We start from the raw sequence: 19982 nt of genomic DNA, 5'->3' as shown, positions 1-19982 counted from the left end.
GCCTCCCGAGTAGCTGGGACTACAGGCGCCCGCCACCTCGCCCGGCTAATTTTTTTGTATTTTTAATAGAGACAGGGTTTCACCGTGTTACCCAGGATGGTCTCGATCTCCTGACCTCGTGATCCGCCCGTCTCGGCCTCCCAAAATGCTGGGATTACAGGCATGAGCCACGGCGCCCGGCCTAGATTTTGTTTAATAAAAGCAAACAAATGTAAATTTAAAACAAAAACAAAAGCAAGCTCATGAGGTCATCAATCCAAAAGCCAGCTGTGTGGGCTTCCTGGGCAGGCACATTATGCAAGCCTTTCACTTAATGACTCATATTGTAAGAGTCATTTCTTACTATGATAGGGGCTAAAGTTAGCATACAAGGAAAAGGTGGTCGAAACATGCTTTAAATTGTCCTTTAACTTTAATCCTTTAAATTGTCCAAAAAGTACAGGTATGCATGGAAAGCAATATTCATACGTATACAATGTCAATATGGGCTGTATGTAATAAAGCATACTTGGGCGAAATATTGGTGTTTACTTAAGTAAACAGAAACAGCGTGTGCAGCTGAGTTCATGTAATTGCCTCCCAGGATTGTCTTCGCTGCGGTTCAGCAGCACCTGAGAGGCAATGTGGGGGTGATTAAGTGCCCAGACTGGTACAAGATTGCCCAGGTCAGAGGCCCAGATCTGTCACTATTGGCTGAGTTGCCTAGCATTTCTGGAGCTGAGTTTTTTTTTCTCTGTAAAATGGGGATAATAATGTCAACTATTTCATGAAGTTGTTATGAGTTCACATTTACAAAGCAGCCACACCGAACCTGGTACAAAGCTAATACTATGTGTGTTTGTTGAATAAAAGTAAATTAAAATATCATCAGCCTACGCCCAGGAATGAAAAAAAAAAAAAGTAAATTAAAATATCAAACAGAATTTCCACTTAGAAGGGATTGCAATAGTAACACCAAAGGGACCCAGAGTAGCAATCAAAACACACGTGACGCATTTTTCCACTACTCTCTTCACGTTACATTTTCTGTGTTTTTAAGGCAAGAAGAAAAATCATTGTCCAACAGAGGAAAAAAATCAGATTTTACCAATTTTGCTTGCCCTTTCTGGTGACCAAAAAAAGTATGATTCAGGCCGGGTGCAGTGGCTCATGCCTATAATCCCAGCACTTTGGAAGGCAGAGGAGAAAGCATCACTTGAGGTCAGAAGTTTGAGACCAGACTGGCCAACATGGTGAAACCCCGTCTACTAAAAATATAAAAATTAGCCAGGCGTGGTGGCAGGTGCCTGTAATCCCAGCTACTTGGGAGGCTGAGGCAGGAGAATCGCTTGAACCCGGGAGGCAGAGGTTGCAGCGAGCCAAGATCAAGCCACTGCGCTCCAGCCTCAGTGACACAGCAAGACGCCGTCTCAAAAAAACAAAAGAAACAAAAAAGAAAAGTATGATTCTAAACTTATATGCCCCCAAAAAATCTGTGAGCAAAACTGATAATCCAAAAGATGTACTAATTTGTCCTGTGGGTATGAGCAACCTTGGCACCACATGTCTCAGACACCTAAGGGTACACATGCTCCGGTAGGATCAACCAAACCTTGATCCTTCATTATGCAATGCCTTAGTGAAAGAGTAACTTAATTGCTCTGGGGTCTAACTAGGGCCCAACAAGAACAAAAGATCAGTGAAAGCAAATGTAAATCTATGCACTAATTTAAAATTTCACCAGGCTTTCACACCACCTGTCACAATGTGAAGGAGCCAGTGAAGCCACACACATAACCATATTCCTTGCTCATTTTATCAGAGTGGCATGACAATAAAGTATTAGGCTAGGTCAGGACATCTAGAACATTGTGTAAGTAACCCTAGTTATACAATGAGGAAAAATGCAAGCACTAAGGGTCAGTTAGGAAATTCGCCCGGAAATGGGAAAGACTGCCATTAAATTAGGTGCTCTGTGGTCAGGAGGATCTGTAAGTCTCTTGAAGTAGATTTGCATAAAATTATGTCTGGAGATGTGAAGGCGATCTGGCTGCAACATCTGCTGCCCCATTGGTCACCAGGGCTAATTCAGCTGATCTGGCTGTCTGGGCAATTGTACCTCTTGAAGCTGCACTCTCAGCGGAAGAGGATGGCTTTCCCTGATGAAGGAGGAGGGTTTCTAGGTCAAGGGTATGTGAGTAGCTGCACTCCCCTGCTAGAACCTCCAAACAAGCTCTCAAGCTAGGCTCTGAGTGTCAAGGGTTTTATCAGCTCATCCTATACTCAGATGACACTGCATCATAAACGTATTTTTGTGAAATGAAATGTGTGAATAAAATGTGGGCCGGGCGCGTGGGCTCAAGCCTGTAATCCCAGCACTTTGGGAGGCCGAGACGGGCGGATCACGAGGTCAGGAGATCGAGACCATCCTGGCTAACACGGTGAAACCCTGTCTCTACTAAAAATATACAAAAAATTAGCCGGGCGAGATGGCGGCCGCCTGTAGTCCCAGCTACTCCGGAGGCTGAGGCGAGAGAATGGCGTAAACCCGGGAGGCGGAGCTTGCAGTGAGCTGAGATCCGGCCACTGCACTCCAGCCTGGGCGACAGAGCGAGACTCCGTCTCAAAAAAAAAAAAAAAAAAATGTGTACAAGGGGCCAGGCACGGTGGTTGATACCTAAAATCCCGGCACTTTGGGAGGCTGAAGTGGGCAGATGGCTTGAGCCCAGGAGTTAAAGATCAGCCTGGGCAACATAGTGAGACCCCTATCTCAAAAAAAAAAAAATGTGTACGAGTGCTTTACAAAGAAAAAGGGGCTGCATTATTGTAAAAATCGTGTGAACATTAGTTAATGATCCCTCTTTGATTCTTTCAGCTATGGGCTACAAATCACGTCCCAGAGATGGTCCGCCCAACCCTGGAGAGGACACTCAGGGTCCTCCAGCTAGACTACGTGGATCTTTACATCATTGAAGTACCCATGGCCTTTAAGGTGAGTTCAGATGCCTAAAAGTCAGGTCTCTGCACCCTGGCAACCATGAGCTAATAGCTATGTGTATGAAGCTACCTTATTACTTAGCACCACTGAATATTGTGGTGTTTTGTTACCATAGATCATAGAGTACTGACCTAGCCTGACAAATACCCAAGAAGATTATGTTAGCAGACTCAGGCTTGGTTTCCAAGTTTCTTGATTTTTTAGTTCAATGCAATTTCTATTATACCACGTTTTTACAACTATAGTTGAAGCTCTCTGCATCAAACCAACATGTAGTCTCCTGACTGTAGCCCAGCATTGAGACGCACACCCTTCTTCCCACTCACACAGTCATAATCTCAGCCCTCATCCTCACTTTGTTCATGTTGATTCTTGTTCAAATGTCAGATTTCTAACCTAAGTCTTAAAAATTTGGAAAGACCCAGTGTACATGTATGTGTTGCTTAGCGATGGGATACATTCTGAGAAATGTGTCACGAGGCAACTTTGTTGTTCTGCAAACATCATATAGAGTGTACTTATACAAATCTAGGTAGTAAGGTTTTACTTACCATGGTAGATGGCATTACTTTTGTAATAACATGAATAAAGCGCAAACACGTTGTGCCTAGATAGTATAGCCTATGGCAGACTTAGGCTAGATAGCCCAGCTGATTGCTCCTAGGTTACAAATCTGCACGGCATGTTACTATTCTGAATACTGTAGACAATGTTAACACAATGGCAAATATTTGTGTATATAAACATAACATAGAAAAGGTACAGTAAAAATATGGCATAAAAGATAAGATACACCTATACCTGGCACTTACCATGAATGGAGCTTGCAGGATAAAAATTGGGTGAGTGAGTGAGTAGTGAGTAAATGTGAAGGCCTAGGTCATTACTGTACATGACTGGAGACTTTATAAACACCACACACTTAGGGTACACAATTAATCAAATAATAGTTTTTCTTCAACAATAAATTAACATTAGCTTATTGTAACTGTTTTTACCTTATAAATGTTCTAATTCTTTTAACTTTTTGATTCTTTGTAATAATACTTAATAATAACACTAATACTGATTACTTTTTTTTTTTGAGACGGAGTCTCGCTCTGTTGCCAGGCTGGAGTGCAGTGGCGCGATCTCAGCTCACTGCAACCTCCGCCTCCCGGGTTCAAGTGATTCTCCTGCCTCAGCCCCCCGAGTAGCTGGGACTACAAGCAAGCGCCATCACACCAGGCTAATTTTTGTATTTTTAGTAGAGACGGGGTTTCACCATGTTGGCCAGGATGGTCTCGATCTCCTGACCTCGTGATCCACCCACCTCGGCCTCCCAAAGTGCTGCGATTAATTACTTTTTTAATAACATGAATAAAACACAACCATGTTGTACAGCTGTATAAAAATATTCTTTCTTTGTATTCTTATTGTATGAGCTCTTGTCTATTAAAAAAATTTTTTTAACTTTTTTGTTAAAAACTAAGACACAAGCACACACATTAGTCTAGGCCTACACAGGGTCAGCATCATCAATATCACTGTCTTTCAGCTCCACATCTTGTCCCACTGGAGGTTCTTCCAGAGCAGTAACACACATGGAGCTACCACCTCCTGTGACAACAGTGTCTTCTTCTGGAATCCCTCCTGAAAGACCTGCCTGGGGCTTTTTTACAGTTAACATTTTTTAAAAGGAGAAGGAGCACATGCTAAAATTATCATAAAGTACAGTAGAACAAATACATAAGTTGTATCCATAGTAAAAACAGAAATTGTTTATCATTATCAAGTATGATATACTGTACATGATTATGTGTGCTCTACTTTTATATACCTGGCAGCACAGTTGCTTTGTTTACTCCAGCAACACCACAAACATGATGTCACTAGGTGATAGGAGTTTTAAATTCTATTATAATCTTATGGGTCACCATCATACATGCAGTCCGTCATTGACCAAAATGTCATTATGTAGCACATGACTCTATCTAAAAGTGAGAAAATAAAATTTACTTCTCTGTGACTAACTAATGACATTTAAATCTTTTTGGAGACAATAGATAATTTCTATTCTTACTTTTGATGGGTTCAAGGGCACAGAGGTAAAATTTTAACAGTGAGAAATGACACAATATAGTGACATTACCTCCCAACTGAACCTATAATTGGGAAATTGATATTTGAAGCTAAAACAGGACATGTTTTTTGGTGTTTATTTGTTTGTTTGCTTAAGGTAGGGTCAGCTGAGCATGGTGGCTCACACCTGTAGTTCCAGTACTTTGGGAGGCTAAGGCTGGCTGATCACTCGAGTCCAGGAGTTTCAGACAAGCCTGGGCAACATGGCAAAACCCCATCTCTACAAAAAGTACAAAAATCAGCCAAGCTTGGTGGCATGTGCCTGTGGTCTCAGCTACTTGGGAGACTAAGGTGGGAGGATCGCTTGAGCTGGGGAGGTGGAGGGTGCAGTGAGCTGAGATCGCGCCACTACACTCCAGCCTGGGTGACACAGCAAGACCCTGTTTTGAAAGAAAGAAGAAAGAAAGAAAGACAGAGAGAGAGAGAGAGGAAGGAAGGAAGGAAGGAAGGAAGGAAGGAAGGAAGGAAGGAAGGAAGGAAGAGAAAGAGAAAGAGAAAGAGAAAGAGAAAGAGAAAGAGAAAGAGAAAGAGAAAGAGAAAGAGAAAGAGAAAGAGAAAGAGAAAGAGAGAAAGAGAAAGAGAAAGAGAGAAAGAGAGAAAGAGAGAGAGGGTCTTGCTGTGTCACCCAGGCTGGACTGCAGTGGTGTTCACTGTAGCCTTGAGCTCCTAGGCTCAAGCAATCCTCCTGCCTCAGCCTCCCAAGTAGCTGAGATGACAGGTGTATGCCACCAGACTCACCTAATGTTTCAATTTTTCTTTTGTAGAGACAGGGTCTTGCTATGGTGACCATGCTGGTCTGGAACTCCTGGCCTCAAGCCGTCCTCCCACCTCAGCCTCCTAAAGTGCTGGGATTACAGGCATGAGCCACCACATCCGACTTCACATGCTTTTTTGAATCTTAAGTTTTTTTAAACAGAAAACCTTTCCTGCTAAAACATTTTTAGCACTTTATTATTTTTTAAGTGTCAAGCAGACAGAATTTTAGCCAACAAAATATTTAAAATTATGACATGTTTAAAAGATAAATGAACAAGAATGAGAGTCAATAGCATAAATTTTTAGAGGGTTGGGTTATTCTTCTAATAATACCTGACTGTGAGGAAGAGAAATGAAGGAAGCAGACAAACAGGCTTATCAGGATGAAACGATGAGTAAAATAGGCACAATGGAAGGTCAAGGGAAACACCTAAAGATAGCTAACATGGGTTCAGGTTTGATAACCACTTGATTAGAATCTGGGAAAGTAAAAATCATGTAACAGAATTCATGATGGAGGCATAAGGCCATTCAGAAGGTAAGTAAAATTAGGAAACACAAGGCAAGAAATATGGAGCAGAAATGTGGGTCATAAGTGTTGAGAAAGTCAAAGTGATTAGAAATCAGAGACAGAATGGATAATTAACATGAGTAATAATGTGGCATCAAGGAGAAAAGGGATGGTTCCCTGCTCTCAGGGAGACGGGGGGAAGTTGAGAAGACATTGTCTTTCCCTAAAGCAGACAATGGGGAAAATGTTTTCACTAAAGGAAAGTTGAGTTTCACAAAGGTGACATGCTAGAGGAAAAAATTAAAGAAAAAAAAATTTTTTTGACATAGAATCTTGCTCTTGTTGCCCAGACTGGAGTGCAGTGGCATGATCTCGGCTTACTGCCACCTCTGCTTCCTGGGTTCAAGCGATTCTCTTGCCTCAACCTGCTGAGTAGCTAGGATTACAGGCGCCTGCCACCAAGCCCAGCTAATTTTTGTATTTTTAGTAGAGACAGGGTTTTGCCGTGTTGGCCAGGCTGGTCTCGAACTCCTGACCTCAGTTGATCAGCCCGTCTCAGCCTCCCAAAGTGCTGGGATTACAGGTGTGAGCCACTGTGCCTGGCCAAATTAGGGACAAATTTAAGAGCATAATTATTTTGTCAATTGCTTGATTCCCTTCTCAGTCTGTTTTGTGCTGCTATAAAAGCATGCCTGAGGCCAGGTGCAGTGGCTCACACCTGTATTCCCAGCACTTTGGGAGGTGAGGCAGGTGGATCACTTGAGCCTAGGAGTTCGAGACCAGCCTGGACAACATGGTGAAACCCCGACTCTACAAAAAAATATACAAGAGAATTAGCTAGGCTTGGTGGTGCACACCTGCAGTCCCAGCTGCTCAGGAGGTTGAGATGGGAAGATCACCTGAGCCTGGGGACATCGAGGCTGCAGTGAGCCATAATCATGCCACCGTACTCCAGCCTGGGCAGCAGAGTAAGACCTTGTCTCAAAAACAAACAAACAAAAAACAACAACAGAAAAAGAATGCTATGATTCAGAAACATTTCCTTTAAAAGAAAAAAAAAAAAAAGAATGCCTGACACTGGGTAGTAGATAATAAATAGAAATGTATTGGCTCAGAGTTCTAGAGGCTGGAGAGTCCAAGAACAGCACCTCACTCGGGCCTTCTTGCTGTGTCATCACATGCTGGAATGAGGCAGGGCAAAGAGCACAAGAGAGCACCCCTCCTCATCTGAGCCCTTTTTACAATGTCATTAATCCATGACTGAACAACTCCCATGAGGTCCCACCTCCCAGCATAGTTGCACTGGGGATTAAATTTCCAACACATGAATTCGGGAGGACACATTTAAACCACAACGATTCCCAATAAGAAAATCCCTGTTACCAAAGTCAACAAAGACTTTCATCCTGCCAAATCCAATAGACATTTTGTCCTCCTATTATTTGATCTCTTTCAATACAGTTGACTACCAACTCCTTCTGTAAACATTTTCTTCTCATGGTACTCATGACATCTCATGACCTTCCCATGGTCTTTGGCAGCTTCTTCTCTGCCAGCTTCCAAATGTTGTTATGCCCAGTCCTCTACCCTCAATATTCTTGTCTTACTAGTTATACTCTCTCTATAGGTGACTTAATCCAATCTTGTGGATTTGATACCATTTTACATGCTAATGACTCCTAAATTTTATCTGTAGCCATGACCTCTCTCTGAGCTCCTGACTTCTCTGTTCAACTGCCTGCCTCAATATCCACTTGAATGTTTAATGACCATTTCAAAGTCAAAATATCCAAAATGATATTCCAGATTGCTAGCCCCAACCTCAGGAAATGGTTACCACCACCCACCCAAGGCGTCTGGGAATCATCTTTGATTCCTCCCTATCCCTCATTTCCACCACCCTACCTCATTTCCAAGTCAACATTAAGGCATGCTGGCTCTACTACTTGTTCATGTGCTAATCTGTTCCCTTCTTTTCCTCTCTACTGCAGTTGCCCCAGTCCCAGGCACCATCAGCTCTCCGCTATTGCATGTAGCACCTTAGGCTGAGTTCCCCAGAAGCAGACCCTGAGATGAAGAGAATGCATACAAGAGTGATTTATTTTGAAGTACAACCAGGGAAAACTGATAAGGGAGTGGGGAAATGTGGCTGAAAAATAAGAGGTTAAGTAGATGTGAGGTAGAAAGCAGAGTCCTACAGAGAGCAACTTAGGCTAAATGTCACAGAAAGCTCTGGACACAAAGTTGTTCACATCTCAGAATTACACAGTCACAGGGCAAAGAAACAAATATTGATTCTTGCAACTTTAGCTCAAAGGCTGCCCCAGCGAGGGAAGCAGGGTGTAAATTCCTGGGCACATCTAATTGAGTAGATACACAAGTCCCAGTAGCCTGAGATCTGCCCTCTAACAGATGCAGGTGTCAGCTGTACAAAGTGAAAGGACAGTGCACAGAAGACAGGTACTGGCATCCCAGGGGGCATAGGCAGGTGTCTCCATCCCGCTGGGCCGCTATGACAAAATACTTTAGACTGGGTGATTTAGAAACAATAGACATTTATTGCTCACAATTATGAAAACTGGGAAGTCTAAATTCTATTATTTTAATTCCCAGGTATAAATAAAATGAATTACATTTATTCTTTTTTTTTTTTTTTTTTTTTTCAGCCAGGAGATGAAGTATACCCTAGAGATGAGAATGGCAAATGGTTATATCACAAGTCAAATCTGTGTGCCACTTGGGAGGTAAGTTCAAGTGTGCTTCTTATTTTAAAAGACTATATTTTTAACACTGTGATCTGATTATTCCTGTCATATTTATGGAGAAAGATACACCCTTTTCTTCCAAAGAAAAGTAACAGTCAGAACAGGCATTCCTAACCGTAAGTGCAGGTATATGAAATCTCCACTGCTGGGTACTAAATAATTCTTACTTTTGTTTTGCTGGAATGCCAAAGAAAAGACAGCGGTGTGGAAGGAAAAACAATGTAAACAAAATATGTTCTAATATAAAAGTAATTAAAATATATGAATAAAATAAATTCACGAAATAAAAAAAATAAATCTTAAGTTGTTAATATGATGCCTAAAAGAAACAAACTTAAAATGATACATAAAAAACTGAAAAACAGGCCAGTCGCAGTGGCTCATGCTTGTAATTCCAGCACTTTGGAAGGCCAAGGTGGGTGAATCATCTGCGGTCAGGAGTTCGAAACCAGCCTGGCCAACATGGTGAAACTCTGTGTCTAATAAAAATGTAAAAATTAGCCAGGCGTGGTGATGGGCGCCTATAATCCTGGCTACTCGGGAGGCTGAGGCAGGAGAATCGCTTGAACCTGGGAGGCAGAGGTTGCAGTGAGCCGAGATCATGCCACTGCACTCCAGCCTGGGCGACAGACAAGATGCCGTTTCATAAAAAACCTGAAAAGCAATTGTGTTTTTTATTTCTGAGCAAGCTGCTGGCTCTTTTCCCAAGATCACAAGAGTAGACAACTATAGGAAAATAATAAATAAACCCTTATGGATTCATGGCGGGGAGGGATATTTTGAACTTGTTTGCTTAGAGGTGGTGTGGCAGCTCCGACCTAGAGTAGAAGTCAACCCAACAAGCAGGAAGAAGATAGTACAGGAGAGGAAGGGTTGGTCCTTTTGCACTTCCTTCACCCCTGCCATAGCCTGGGAACAAATATTTCCACACAGTTGGAAACTCAGGGCTCAGTCAGGTGTTTTCAGGAATCAAAGTAGAGCAGCCTTGAAATTCTGAACTTGCGAAGAGTTGAAGAAAAACATAAGTTACCCACTGACCTCTGGCAGTTTTTTTTTTCCCACCGATACAATTCTACACTCCAAAAGCTTGGAAATTACACTCTGGTAAGTACCTCTTTCTATATACTTGCCTGTGAGGCAACACCTGAAGGTCTGAGCTGTGGAGTTGTTTAGAGGGGTGAGGAGGAATGATTTATTTCCCAGTGCCTGGGACTCCGTCCAAAAGAACACACAGTCACTCCTGATCTCATTGGAGCGAATCAGGTTTGCACAGTTGGACGTTTTGAATATTCTCTTCTAAGGGACTACCTAACAGGACAGCCAATATCCCCATGAAAAAATGATTTCACAGCCCAAAGTAACAAGGCATTTGTTTCACAAGAAGACAATACATCTCAGTTACTGATCCCAACATAAACAGAACAGAGAACCAGGAACTTCTAAATTAACCAATTATTATATTAGAGAGCATAAGAAAAGATATTAGCAATATGAAATGTGAACAAACAACATTTTAAAAAGCGAAAATAATAATTAAAAAATAAAAACAGTGCAATAGGTTGGGATAAATAGAAGAAAATGGTCAAATTGAGATATCAGAATGAGGAAATCTCTCAATATGAAGAAGAAAAGGACAAGAATTTTTTTAAATATGAAAGAAAAGGTAAGAAATTCAAAGAATAAAATTAGAAATTCCAATATCCACACAATTGGAGTCTAAGAAAAAAGAAAGAAGAAAAAATAAAAGGAAACAAGAAGGTGGGCATAGTGGCTCATGTCCGTAATCTCAATGCTTTGGGAGGCCGAGGCTGGAGGATCACTTGAGCCCAGGAGTTCAAGACCAGCCTGGGAAACATAGTGAGACACCATCTCTACAAAAAAGAAAAAAAAACTTTGGGAGGCCGAGATGAGCGGATCACGAGGTCAGGAGATCGAGACCATCCTGGCTAACACGGTGAAACCCCATCTCTACTAAAAAAATACAAAAAACTAGCCAGGTGAGGTGGCGGGTGCCTGTAGTCCCAGCTACTCGGGAGGCTGAGGCAGGACAATGGCATAAACCCGGGAGCCGGAGCTTGCAGTGAGCTGAGATCTGGCCACTGCACTCCAGCCTGGGCAACAGAGCAAGACTCTGTCTCAAAAAAAAAAAAAAGAAAGAAAGAAAGAAAGAAAGAAAGAAAGAAAGAAAGAAAGAAAGAGAAAAAGAAAAAAAAAGTAGGGAGTAATAGTTACAGAAAAAAAAAAAGATCTTAAAGGGATCATGGAGCACAAAAGAGGAAAGATGAGGAATATCTTTCTGAGAAAGAGAACAATTCACATTTATAGTCAGAGATTCTATTAAAATGGTATCATACTAAAATGAAAAGTATACAGAAAGAGCTATAGGATATAGGAGATTTCAACATTATCAACCTTCTTAACCTGGTTGACATTTATAGAACACTTCACCAAAATATAACAGAGTGTTATTTTTCTTTTTTTTCTTTTTTCTTTTTTTTTCTAGACGAGTTTCGCAATGTCGCCCATGCTGGAGTGCAGTGGTGCGATCTCGGCTCACTGCAACCTCTGCCTCTTGGGTTCAAACAATTCTCCTGCCTCAGCCTCCTGAGTAGCTGGGACTACAGGCTCGTGCCACCATGCCCAGCTAATTTTGTATTTTTAGTAGAGAGGGGGTTTCACCATGTTGGTCAGACTGGTCTCAAACTCCTGACCTCATGATCCATGCGTCTTGACCTTTCAAAGTACTGGGATTACAGATGTAAGCCACCGTGCCCGGCAACATAGGCCATTTTTTGAGACATAACATAAATCTCAGTAATTCTTCCAAGTATTTTAATTATGTAAGGTATGCTATCTGATCAAACAGGAGGCACACATGTAAATAATCCATAAGACCTAAAAAAATTAAAATCTTTATCTAGATGTAATTTATATATTAGCAACACACGATTGGAAATTATTTTTAAAAACAATACTAAACATTAAATATTTAGAGATAAATCTTTAAAAATCTGTGCAAGAGCTAAACAGTAGAAACAACAACTTATAACTGAAAGAAATCAAAGATGATCCAAAATTCAATGGAGATTTACCATGCTCCTTGATCAGAATATTAATATGTTAATTCACCCCAAATTCATCTGTAGATTCAATGTAATCCCAGTCAAAATCTCAATAGAAATAGAAAACCTACTTCTAAAATTTATATGGGGCCCGGAGCAGTGGCTTATGCCTGTATATCTCAGCACTTTGGGAGGCCAAGGCAGGTGGATCACATGAGGCCAGGAGTTCGAGACCAGCCTGGGCAACATGGCAAAACCCTGTCTCTACTAAAAACACAAAAATTAGCTGGGCATGGTGGTGCCCATCTATAATCCCAGCTACTTGGAAGGCTGAGGCATGAGAATCGTTTCAACCTGAGAGGCGGAGGTTGCAGTGAGCCGAGATCCCACCACTGCACTCCAGCCTGGGTGACAGAGTGAGAGTCTGTCTCAAAAAAATAAATAAAATAAAATTTATATGGAAGTACAAATAACCTATAATAACCACAACAACTTTTTGAAAAAGAGCAATAGCCAAGCACAGTGGCTCATACCTGTAATCCCAGCACTTTGAGAGGCTAAGCAGGGAGGATCACTTGAGCCTACGAGTTCAAGACCAGTATGGGTAACAGTGAGACCCCCATCTCTACAAAAACATAAAACAATTAGCCGGGCATGGGGGTGGCATGTGCTTGCAGTCCCAGCTACTCAGAAGGCTAAGGTTGGAGGATCACTTGACCTGGTAGGTTGAGGCTCCAGTGAGCTATACCACTGCAATCCAGCCTCAGTGACAGAGCAAGACTCCATCTCACAAACAAAAAGCAATAAGTTTGGAGGGCTTATACTAATTTCAAGAATTACTATACAACTACTGTAATCATGACAGTGCCATATTAGCATAAAGAGGAACATATAGGTCAATAAAACCTAATAGAGAATGTTAAAATAGACTCATACACATATATGGTCAACATGGCCTGGGCAACATGGCAAAACCCTGTCTCTACTAAAAACACAAAAATTAGCTGGACGTGGTGGTGCCCATCTATAATCCAAGCTACTTGGAAGGCTGAGGCATGAGAATCTGATTTTCAACAGAATGCCAAGGCAACTCAATGGGGGAGGGTAATCTTGTACTAAAAGTGGCCCATACCAGCTTGCAAGAACCTGTTGTGCAAACCTCTTCCTAACTCTACATTCAGTGATGTTGGATTGTTAGCTTGAATAACCTGGTGTGAATAGTCACATCACAGACATTGACAAATACTACAAACTGGGGAGCTTTTTTCTTCCTGGTTGTTAAACATTTATCAGTATTCCACTGGAGGTGTTCATGATCTTGATTGTGATGATAATTTTACTGGTGTATGCCTACATTAAAATCCTCAAAATGTACACTTCAAAATGTGTAGTTTATTGTACATCAGTTATAACCCACCAAACTATATGGTAAAATGATGCAGGATAAAAAGTTCCACATCTACACATGCTCAGAAATTTTGCCACATAAAGACCCACACTGGAAATCATTAGGTCTGATTGATGTGCTAAGTAAAAGGAATAAAAATCTAACAGATGCTCCAAAAAAATGCATAAAGCAAAAGTGATCAAATTAAACTTAAAGTATGTATTATCTATGAACATATTTAAGATCAAATAACAAGATGAAAATGAACCCACAAGATGCTACAATTAAAGTTTATATATATACTGTTAGCATCACAGATGTTGAGGGTAGACATAAATTCTATGTAAACATGCTAAGTTATTGTCTTTGTTAGAAAACTTCTTAAAAGTAATAAAGAGTTAAGAAGAAACAGAATAAGTGGGATAAATTGAAATAAATCAAGATGGTAGAAATAGTTCAAATATATGTGTGGTTGCAATAAACGTAGATAAAATAAACTCACCTAGACAGAGATTGACAATTTAAAAGGAGGCACCTAAGCAAAAAGACATGTGAAAGTTAAAACTCTACAGTAAAAAAAAAAAAACACACACACACACACATACACACCAGTCAAATACCAGAAAAAGTTGGTATTACTATATTAATATCATATAACACAGACTTAAAAATTAAAAGCATTATTAGGGATAAAAAGAGTTGTACATAAAGATGAAAGATTGAATTTACCAAAAAGATATACTAATTTAAGCACATATATACCAAATAAAGTATCTTCAAAATATATAAAACAAAAAATTGACAGAATACAGAAGGACATTGGCTCATGCCTGAAATCCCAGCACTTTGGGAGGCCAAGGTAGGAGGATTGTTTGAGGCCAGGAGTTTGAAATCAACCTGGGCAATCTAGCGAGACCCCCTCATCTCCAAAAAATATTTTAAAAACAAAATTTAACCAGTGTGGTTGCACATGCTTGTAGTCCAGTTACTCAAGGGGCTAAGAAGGTAGGATTTCTTGAGCCCAGAAGTCAAGGCTGCAGTGAGCAAAGATCCCACCACAGCACTCCAGCCTGGGTGACAGAGCAAGATACTATTTCCAAAAAATATATATATATATAGAAGAACATTAATGAATCAACAGTATAGTAAGAGATTTTGACATATTCCTTTCAGTTTTGACATATTCCTTCTGTTAATTTTGACATATTAATTTCAGTTACTAAGAAACCAAGAAGAGCTAGACCTAATTTTATATATAACATGTGTGTATGTATATTTGCATACATATATGTATGAGAGAGAGAGGAGAGACAGAGTGTTACATCCAAAAATGGGAGAATATATCTACTTCACATATACCAGAATGTTTATAAAAATTGCCAGCCAGGCTCAGTGGCTTACGCCTATAATCCCAGCACTTTGGGAGACTGAGGCAGGTGGATCACCTGAGGTCAGGAGTTCGAGACCAGCCTGACCAACGTGGTGAAACCCCCATCTCTACTAAAAATACAAAATTAGCCGGGCGTGGTGGTGCATGCCTGTAATCCCAGCTACTCAGGAGGCTTGAACCCGGGAGGTGGAAGTTGCAGTGAGCCGAGATCACACCATTGCACTCTAGCCTGGGCAACAAAAGTGAAACTCCGTCTCAAAAAATAAAAAATAAAAAAGCATCCAGGTGCTATGTCATAAAGAAAGTATCCAAAAACTTCAAGAAGTAGGATCATTTTTTTAAAATGTTTTTAATTGAGACAGGGTATCACTCTGTTGCTCAGGCTGGAGTGCAGTGACACAGTTATAATTCACTGCAGCCTCAATTTCCCCAGCTCAGGTGGATCCTTCCACTTCAGTCTCCTAAGTAACTGGGACTACAGGCATGCACCACCATGCCTAGTTAATTCTTGATTTTTATTAGAGATGAAGTCTCACTCTGTTGACCAGGCTGGTCTTGGACTCCTGACCTCGAGTGATCCTCCTGCCTCAGGCTCCCAAAGTGCTGGGATGACAGGTGTGAGCCATCACACCCTACCTGGGATCACTGAAGTGTGCTAAAGACCTTGAGAAAATACAAGGGGAAAATATGGCATACACATATTTTCCAAACTCGATCATAGAATTCCTGCCTTTTCCCACCATCCTTCTTTTATTTATTTTTTTTTTTTTCCGCAGGATGCTTATTAACATACCCAGGAACTTTCCCTTTTAAAGAATTCACCGTCACCCTTATAAACATTCATTCTTGCTTCTTGTGAGGCTTGTTTATTGACCTCTTGACATTTACTCTACAGGCTATGGAAGCTTGCAAAGATGCTGGCTTGGTGAAATCTCTGGGAGTGTCCAATTTTAACCGCAGGCAGCTGGAGCTCATCCTGAACAAGCCGGGACTCAAATACAAGCCGGTCAGCAACCAGGTACAGCCTAATAGCTTCCACTGGGGTGTGGGGAGTGGGGGCAGGATTTATATGACACAAAAAAGCCTCAGCTGGGAATCGGGAAGGCTCGTGATTGCTCCACCTGAGTCTCATCATGGAACCCTATGCAAGTCTTTAGACTTCTTTCTATTGGTGTCACTTAAAAAAACAGACTTGGGGCTGGGCGCAGTGACTCACTCCTGTAATCTCAGCACTTTGGGAGGCCGAGACGAGCGATCATGAAATTGAGAGTTCAAGACCAGCCTGACCAACATGGTGAAACCCCCGTCTCTACTAAAAATACAAAAATTAGCTAGGCATGGTGGCACATGCCTGTAATCCTAGCTACTCAGAGGCTGAGGCAGGAGAATTGCTTGAACCCGGGAGGCGGAGGTTGTAGCGAGCCGAGATCACACCGCTGTACTCCAGCCTGGGCGACAGAGTGAGACTCCGTCTAACAAAAAAAAAAAAAAAAAAAAAAAAAAGAATCTAATAAAATCAATGACAAAACAATGAGAAAAAACAGTAAGGTTCAACAGAAAAGGACTAAAAGAAATGAACAGAAATTCACAAAAGACAAATTGCAAGACTGGTAAACATGAAAAATGTTAAACTCACTATTAATTAGAGAAACTTAAATTGTAGTGTGATTTTCTATTGCACATCAAATTAGCAAAGTTTTGTCTTATTAATATTTTTAAATATAATGCCCCAATGTAGGCAAGTGATTAAATGCTAGTGAGTGCAAATTGGTTTAGCTTTACTAAAAAAACAATTTGTCAATATGTATCAAGGCCCTTTAAAAATGTTCACAGTCTTCTATTTCTAGTAATCTACCCTAATAAAAAATATCAGAATGCCTAGATAGACTGATGTGTGTTTACTATAACATTGTTTATAATAGAAAAAAGTGGAAATAAAAAATTTAAGGGAATGATTAAATGAGTTACAAGACATTCATATTATGTGAAATCTTAACAAAAGATGTTCTCAAATCCATTTTAAGGAAGCAAAATGAACAAGATATGAAGGGACAGACTAGGACACAAAATGTATACAGTATGAAGGCAATTCTATTAATAAAATGGATTTTATTGAAGAATATTTTTAACTATAAAATTGCATTCAACAACGTGGCCTTGATTTTGTGCTCTGCTCTCCGATGCAACCACATAGGTTGAGTGCCATCCATATTTCACGCAGCCAAAACTCTTGAAATTTTGCCAACAACATGACATTGTCATTACTGCATATAGCCCTTTGGGGACCAGTAGGAATCCAATCTGGTAAGTAAAACTTTAGGAAGTATTTCCTTTGGGGTAGAGTGTGAGGCTCATGTGAAATACTGTACTTGATTGAAATGCCTTTTGGTTTGCCTGTGCCACCTCTTCAAGTCATTATCTGTATATATGAATTAGAACTTTTCATACTTTCCTCACTGAGCTGTTGTGAAATTGATTACATTATAGATATGAAATTGCCTATCAGTGCCCAATATATAGGAATGCTCAGTAAATGTTAGTTTAATTATTATTGGACGAAGGAGTTTCTATGGCCATGTTTTGCAAATTTTGAATTTTTTGATCCTATATTCAATACTGATACTTTTACTATGATGTGTTCCATAAATGTAAGTAGAAACTTTTCTACTTTAAGATGATTGCAAAAGTTGCATCTCTATTTCTTCCACTTCAGTCTTCCTGCCTTTCCCTATATGCCGGCTCTCTCTGTAAGACTCATCAAAAAATATTATTTACCCTCTGAAGGAGGCAGCTCCATAAACTTGCCTTGCTTGATCTTCCCATACTAAGAGTACCTCTCCCTTCAATGCATACTCTGCACTCAGAGAAACTGGTTACAGGTGACCTGCAGTGTCCTGGTAGGTGACTGGGTGAATGGGAAGACAGAGGAGGAAGATGGTTTATTAACCTTTGGTTCTCATTACACAAACTAATTATGATGCATGTTTTGATATTTTTAAGGGTGAATGTTTCTTCTCCACCTTTGTTAAAGGATGCGCTTCTAAACTCATTGGGGAAAAGGTACAATAAGACAGCAGCTCAAATTGTTTTGCGTTTCAACATCCAGCGAGGGGTGGTTGTCATTCCTAAAAGCTTCAATCTTGAAAGGATCAAAGAAAATTTTCAGGTAAGAGAATTGCTTTTGGAAATGTGAAAAGATGGGTATGTTTGGTGTTTTTGCTTTTATAGAATGTGTTCAGCTTAATAGGAAACTTGTAACACTCTCGTATTTTATTTTATACCAGCTCCTTGACCCGTGTAGCCCATATCTAGGTTTAATTTTCACTGAATTTGAGACAATTGCTAGTACCTCAGAGATTGTTTTTGCTACTTGTTCACTATCCAGATCCCTTATATTTTCTCTTTCCTTATCTATTTTTTGTTTCTTTTAAAAAAAAAATTTTTTTTTTTTTTTTTTTTTTTTTTTTTTAGAGACAGGGTCTTGCTATGTTGCCCAGGCTAGCCTGGAACTCCTGTCTTCAAGAGATCCTTCCACCTCGACCTCTCAAAGTTCTGGGATTACAGACGTGAGCCACTGTACCCAGCCTCTTCTCTTATCTATTGACTCTTGACACTACCTACTCACTTCTCTACCAGCACAACAGAAATTGAGTGAATACAATTTGGAATTCATAATAGTCAACTTTCCACCTTCTTAATGGCTCTGGTAAAAATTGAGGACAAATTTGAAAATACTGATGAGGACCTTTTAGACTTCATGAATGCTAATTGCCTTTACCTCCCTCAATAAGTAATCTATGACTTACATTGTAACTTCCAGGTGAAGAAAGAACTAGACAAATGGGGTAATTCATTGATTCTGCTACTACTGAAGACTAAACTGCTAGGTAAATACAACCATAGAAAAGTGCCATATAAAATTAATTAATTACCCATTAGTTAATTTACATTTCAAAAGTAAATTGCCTGTTTAGCCCTACTCATAATTAAAGATAAATAAAAAATAGGATAGTAGTTGTCCCTTCATATCAGAAAATAATCAAAATACTTGGTAATATTTGGGAAAACAAGCACTTTCACACACTGTTGTTAGAAACATTAATTTGTATGAGATATGGAAGAGTAGGTTAAATTATTTCATGTCTATCAAAATTCAAATGCACACGTTACATGATTTATTTATATATGGAATCTACAAAAGTTAATCACATAAAAGTAGGAAGTAGAATAGTGGTTACCGGAGGCTAAGATTACTGAAGGGAGGGTGCTATGAAGAGATGTTGGTCAAAAAATGCATAATTACAGTGAGAAGGAATAAGTGTCAAGAGATCTATTGTACAAAAAGCTGTCTATAGTTGTGATGATATAGTGTATTCTTGAAAAACATAAAGGGAGTGCATCTTATGTGCTCTTACCACAAAAATGATAACTATATGAGGTAATGCATTTGTTAATTAGCTAGATTTAACCACTCCACAATTTATATGTATGTAGAAACATCATGTTGTATATGATAAAAACATACAATGTTATCTGTCAAATTAAATAAATCCAAACACACATATCCATTGACTCAGCAATTTTATCCTATAGATGTATTTGTACATATATACATGGATGCACACACACAGAGACAGATGTTTATTATAGAATTATTTGTAATTTTTTAAAAACTCAAAACAATCTTCAACAAGATTTTATAAAACAAGCAATGCATATTTGTACATTGAAATATCATACAGCGCCGGGCGCGGTGGCTCAAGCCTGTAATCCCAGCACTTTGGGAGGCCGAGACGGGTGGATCACGAGGTCAGGAGATCGAGACCATCCTGGCTAACACGGTGAAATCCCGTCTCTACTAAAAAATACTAAAAAACTAGACAGGTGAGGTGGCGGGCGCCTGTAGTCCCAGCTACTCCGGAGGCTGAGGCAGGAGAATGGTGTAAACCCGGGAGGCGGAGCTTGCAGTGAGCTGAGATCCGGCCACTGCACTCCAGCCTGGGAGACAGAGCC

The 19982-nt window shown here is 40.1% G+C and overlaps 1 protein-coding gene across 1 annotated transcript in view; it reads left to right on the top strand.

Moving 5' to 3' along the window:
* The window catches only part of AKR1D1 (aldo-keto reductase family 1 member D1), a 46740-nt gene that overhangs the window by 17487 nt on the left and 9271 nt on the right, over window positions 1–19982 (top strand). The window contains exons 3-7 of the mRNA XM_017872850.1: window positions 2855–2971; window positions 9032–9109; window positions 15865–15987; window positions 17164–17273; window positions 17970–18135. Coding sequence (XP_017728339.1) covers window positions 2855–2971; window positions 9032–9109; window positions 15865–15987; window positions 17164–17273; window positions 17970–18135 — 594 coding nt within the window. The remainder of the gene's footprint in view (window positions 1–2854; window positions 2972–9031; window positions 9110–15864; window positions 15988–17163; window positions 17274–17969; window positions 18136–19982) is intronic.

The sequence above is a fragment of the Rhinopithecus bieti genome, unplaced genomic scaffold (assembly GCF_001698545.2).
Source record: "Rhinopithecus bieti isolate Rb0 unplaced genomic scaffold, ASM169854v2 scaffold_7969, whole genome shotgun sequence".
Classification (NCBI taxonomy): Eukaryota; Metazoa; Chordata; class Mammalia; order Primates; family Cercopithecidae; genus Rhinopithecus; species Rhinopithecus bieti.
This window is presented reverse-complemented; position numbering and strand designations above follow the sequence as displayed.